Source organism: Galeopterus variegatus, unplaced genomic scaffold (assembly GCF_000696425.1).
Source record: "Galeopterus variegatus unplaced genomic scaffold, G_variegatus-3.0.2 Scaffold2284, whole genome shotgun sequence".
NCBI lineage: Eukaryota > Metazoa > Chordata > Mammalia > Dermoptera > Cynocephalidae > Galeopterus > Galeopterus variegatus.
Genome location: NW_007728395.1, coordinates 229,537 through 235,110, shown reverse-complemented (window position 1 = coordinate 235,110; position 5,574 = coordinate 229,537). Strand labels below are relative to the sequence as shown.

Genomic DNA, 5,574 nt, shown 5'->3' with positions numbered 1-5,574 from the left:
CAATAAAGCTGTGATCAGAATAACAAGACAGCTTCTCCACATCACCCATGCGTCATTTCTGCTCTACATAAGCTCCTGGATGTGAGCTACCTGAGGCTACGGGATCCTCCAGGAACCAGGAACTATCTGTGATGTGTAAACAGGGACACAGCGGAAGGGAGTGGAAGGCGAGCCTTTGCTGGAGAAGGTACAGCAAGAGGCCACACGTGCGGGATGCACGGATGGGCAGTCAAGGGCCTAGAAGCCACGACGATGCAGGAATGCACGTTTCTGGGGACTGTGCTGCTCCTCCGGGACAGGGATCAACAAACCTATGTCGGGGATTGAATCCTGCCTGTGCCTGCTTCTGTAGACAGTTTTATAGGAACACAGCCACGCACATTCATTCACACGTCATCTGTGGCTTTGCCCCGCAGTGGACGACAGAGGCCATTTCAGCATCAAAAAGTACTTTATATACTAAAATACTTACTCTCTGGCCCTTTACAGAAAAAGTTTACCAACCCCTGCTCTGGAAGGAGCGCTGTCATTTTATAGACGAGAGAATTCTTTGGGGCTGAGTGACTAGAAACCGCAGAGCTGGGTCAGTCCCCGAGCGTCCTGACCCGGTCCTGGAGTTTCTGGAGGCCCCTGGTCTCCCACTGTGAGGGGAGCCACTGAGGGGCGATGTGAAAGAGCACAGGCCTGGCTCTGTGGATGGAAACGCTGGGACCCGCTGGGGACACCCGCACACAATTCCAAGTCAGCAGAAAATCGGGAGCCAGGAGAGCAGCCCACGGCCCGCTTCTCACTGACCTGTCCCCACTGTCCCCCTGCTTCTCACACCCGGCAGTCCGGGCCGCACGCGCCAGTCCTCCCAGAACTGCAACCCAGCTCCTCTCTGAGCCTCTGGGGGCGTTTGTCACTCTCCACCCTCTCCAACGCCCTCCCAGCTGCTTCTGCAGCCTTGGGTTTCCCCCAAGACTCCCAGCTTTGTTTTCCATCTCCTTTAAGGCTCCTGGCCTCACTGCCCTTCAGGGTTGGTGCCCCCAGGGGTCCAGACTGTACCCACGTCCCCTTACCACTCCTTTCTGCTTTGTCTCCAGAGGAATCTTGCCCGCTCCAGTGATTTCAACCATCACCTCCAGAGATGCCTCCCACTTCCACCTCTGCATCAGCCTCTGGCCTGAACCCTGCACCAGACCCTGACGAGGTCCCATCTGCCCATAGGGTGCCCCACGACAGTCCTGCAGTCCATTGGGCCAGACGCCTCCCAGACTGCACCAATCCTCCATAAACTCAGGGTTGTCTTTGCCCCCTCCCCACCCCCACATCCATGTCCACTGCATCGAAGAGTCCCACTGGTCCTGCTCTAAACTCTCCTAAGTGCCCCTCCTCCTCTGCAGCTGTCCTGGTCTGCTCACCACTTCCTGGAGAGCTGCACACGACCCTCACCCAGCTTCTCTGCCCAGTTTTCCATACCCCCAAATTACGCCAACCCGAGAATCTGTTTAGGATACAAATATGTGCTTGTCCAGACCCTTTGGCTCAACAGGAAGGCCTTTCAAGATGGGCCACAACCAGCCGTGTGACCCCCACCTCTGGTGCCTCTGCCCCTCCCCCACCAGACCCCCACCACGCCAGCTCCTCGTACCCATCGGGCTTCTCTGCACCTTTGCTCTTTCACGTCCTCAGCCTGTGGCACCCTCTTGCCTCCCCTTCTCAGCTGGTAAAATCCTGCCTGTCCTTCAAGACCCCACCGGGGACCACCTCCTCTGGCAGCTTTCCTGGAACCAATTTCTCCAGGAAGATGTAACCACACGTCACCTGGGAACTTCCCTCAAAACACCTGTCACATCAGACTTGGGTTGCTGAATGCACATCTGCGTCCTTCACGAGACTCTATGCTCACTGAAGGTGATGTTCCTGTCTTGGCTCCTGGACCACAGTAGGCCTGGGGTATTGTTCCCCCTAAAGGGGCTGTTCTACACGTGCACACTCAATGCCTCTGGTTTGGAAGTGACTCTGGTGGCAGCTTGCTGGGAAGACAAAGCACTGGAGCATGTCCTGACTTTCTAACCTTTGATGCCCAGGAGTGCTGGACTCAGTTCCACCAAATCAGACATGTATCCAACCTTTGGTCTTTAAGAAGGACACATCCAAGGCCGTNGGGGGGGGGGAAGAAGACTTAATGACTACAACTCCTTGAAGTTGACAGGACAAGCAAACAGAAAGGACATTGTTGGGTGGTAGGGAGGAGAGGGAGGAGTGAGGGAGGTTTCAGGATGGGCCATAGTAATCAACCACATTGTATATCGACAAAATAAAATAAAATAAAATAAATTAAAAAAAATAAATAAATTCCCTTCAAAATGGTTAAAAAAAACCCTAAAACTCTAAATGTATCCCCTTCAGAGTAGTAGTAAATCTATGAATATAAGAGTAAAGTCATCCATAAAACTATTGTAGTGGATTGAATTATGTCCCACCAAACTCACTGGTGCTTGAATTGTGTCCCCCACATTTTATGTGTTAGAAACTTGGCCCCAGCTCTGACTGTCAAGAAGGTGGGAAATCCTATTACGGTCATTGAAAGGTGGGGCCTTGAAGAGGTGACTGGTTTGTAGGACCCTGCAGTAGTGAATGGGTTAATAATGGTGGTCGGGGCGTGGCTCTGAGGGCTTTAGAAGGAGAGAGCGTGAGGAACTCTCTCTCTCTCTGATCCACCATCTTGCAGTGTGAGACCCCTGGGTCCCTGTCACCACCAGGTGGACTTTGGACTTCCCAACCTCAGAAACTGTAAGCAATAAATTTGTTTTCTTTGTAAATCACCCAGCGTCAGGTATTTTTTTCTATGCAACAGAATTGGACTAATGCAACTATTTACAAATTTTTCCATTATCGTGATAATGAGAAGAGTCATCGTGATGGGTAACTTCCTTTGGGTGACCGTGTTCTCACAAACCTGCAGTGTGTGTAGCTTTTGGCCACGTGTGGCCAGTAACTGCGAGTCACAGGCCTCCTCCAGCCTTTCAGCAGGAGTCATTCAAACACAGTCCTCAGAAAAATACAAGGATGTCCAGAGAATGGGATTTTCAGGGCCAGGGATTTTCTGGACCCAGAGGACACAGCAGCGGTCAGCCCCCGGGCCTTGGTCCGCCACGGGGCTGGACATCACCACTGGCGCCATTAGCCCTGTGTGGCCTCTGAGCACTTGGAGCGTGGCTGGTGGGAGTTAGGAGCACAATTTTTCATTTAATCGGTTAAAACGTAAATAATCACAGGTGGCTAATGGCTGCCGTATTGGACTCTGCTGAGGTAAATGATTCCGTCACCCCCAGACACTGTTCAATGGCACTGATCTCCCGTATTTGGTTTCATAGGAAGGTGACTTGTGCACTGGGGAGGTGGTCTCTTTCCCAGGAGGGACGGCTGGTGACGCTGTGCCCAGGACCCTGCCCTGGAGTGGAGGAGTACCTACCAGTGTAAATACCAAGCAGGGTGTAGACCAGCCCCTGCGAGGGGCGCTGGGTGCTGTTGGTGGGTGCGGTGGCCATCAGGCAGTCACTGGCCCCGCAGGACGTGAGCCGCTCCTCTGGGATGGCCTCTGTGGAGTCGGAAGCAACACAGGTAATTAGATGGGACACAGGCACCTGAGGAACAGAAGTGACAGGGACACTCTGAGAGAAGACCCCACATCAGTCAGTGTGGAAGGACCCGGGTGCTTAAGCCAGGGCCGTGGAGTGCGTTCACCCTGCCCACGTCCCCAGGACACTTTGGCTGGAGGTAGAGTCGCGTTAGTGTTCCGCAAAGATCCAGAGAAGAATAAACGTGGGGCAAACGCTCGCTACTTGTTATAATACTTTGCTGATATGACTAAAATTTTTCAACTTTTCAAAATTAGTCAAAAAGAAAGAAAGCACATTCAGTCAGGTGTCTGGAACACTTTCAGGTTCATCCATGGCCAGTTCCACGACCTCAGGCAGGTGATTTCATAACTTTTCTTTTTTAAAAAACTAAAGTTGACTTCCCGATCTGATAAAAGAAAGAAATCTGAACTGCCAGCGACTCTCGGCCAGAGCTCACATCAGGATCTCCGGAGAGCGCGGGGACGTCTTGTGGGAGGAAGAACATTCGGCGTCCTGCTGTTTCGCAGCACAAATTCCATCACGTGGAACCCACACACCCTCCAGGCCGGCGGGGGGTGCGGTGAGTAGGACGGGAGGCCACACGACGCCCCGCAGCGCCCTCAGGATGCCCCGGCCCTGTGCCCACCGGGGGCTCTGAGCCCACGCATCTTGGGGACAGAGACGGAGCTGTCACCTGCTTTCTGCTGCACTGTCACAGACAGCGACAGCAATAGGGACAGTGGCAGCAATCGCGAGTGAAGATCGATGCTTAGTAACCCTCTAGTTCCCTTCTCCAGACGCCCGTAACAAGTGATGTCATCGCGCCAGAAGAGGGGAGGAAGGATTTTGGCTAGAGTTTCCCAAAGGTGGGGTTTTATATGGGATCGTGAGATGGAGGACCGGGACGAGAGAGATCACCCTGGCGCTAGTCAGGAGGCGTGGCGCTCTTTACCCCCCTGGGACAGGGGTCCTGTGAGAATGACAGAGATCGATTTCCCTGTCCATGGTTTAAATCCTCATGGGGGGCATCGGAGGGCCAGGCATGAGGCAGGCTCAGGCGTTAGTCCATGTCTGGGCAGGGTCAGGTAAAGACAGATGAGTCACAGCATCAGCCCGTCAAATGCACGTGTCAGTTCAGGGACAAGGGGTCTAACCTGTTACACTTAAAAAACTGGCCAGGGGATCAATCCAGTAGGAAAATAAATCAGGCAAACCCATTCTCAGAGAGTCTAGAAAGGACAGTTATGACTCCATGAACACAAATTCCACCAGCAGTGAGCCTCAGTTTCCCTATGGCACCCTTCCCAACGCTTCTCCTGCCCCTATGGGGGCACCTGCAGAAGAGGCAGATCTTCGCACCCACCCCACTGTCCAGGGCAGAGCAGGGCCCAGATGACTCTGAGCACAGGCAGGTTGAGGACCACGTCGGGGGGCCTCATTCACCGGCCCAAGTGTGAACTGGATCCGTGACCCCTCCACGGCCAGCACTGAACCCCCTGCCCACTTCGAAACCATTGCTCGGCCTTTTCCCTTTACCTTGAGTAGGAGTCTGGCCAAATACCAGAGATGAGATCAAGTTGCCCCACACGCCGGATGACTGGAATATGAGAAAGAAGATGCCGAAGTACTGGCTCACCACGTCTCTGCCGAGCTTCCCGGCCTTCTCCGCGTGCGCGTTCCCCATGGTCGTGAGGTACGTGCACTGAGCGGCCCACAGCGGGGCTGCCCCGAGCCCCAGCAGCACGGAGGTGGGGATCAGGGTGTACCTGCGAGAGGACACAGTCAGACGTGCCCGCGGGGGACGGAAGCCCATGCCCACCCGCTGCAAGCATCACGGTTGTCGATGGGCTGGACTGATGGAATCACCGTTAGACTCAGATAACTGAGCAAATCAGTGCCTGCTCCGGTTCAGGTTCACTTGCGAAAGTGAAATTCGAGGCCAGTGAAGTGTCCTTGTATTTGGACG

At 53.9% G+C, this 5,574-nt stretch overlaps 1 protein-coding gene across 1 annotated transcript in view; it reads right to left on the bottom strand.

The window, feature by feature from the left end:
• Window positions 1–5,574, bottom strand: part of LOC103597333 (protein unc-93 homolog A-like) — a 35,862-nt gene that overhangs the window by 22,115 nt on the left and 8,173 nt on the right. The window contains exons 3-4 of the mRNA XM_008581156.1: window positions 5,145–5,374; window positions 3,461–3,586 (exon numbers count right to left, since the gene is read on the bottom strand). Of these exons, the coding sequence (XP_008579378.1) occupies window positions 3,461–3,586; window positions 5,145–5,374 (356 nt within the window). The remainder of the gene's footprint in view (window positions 1–3,460; window positions 3,587–5,144; window positions 5,375–5,574) is intronic.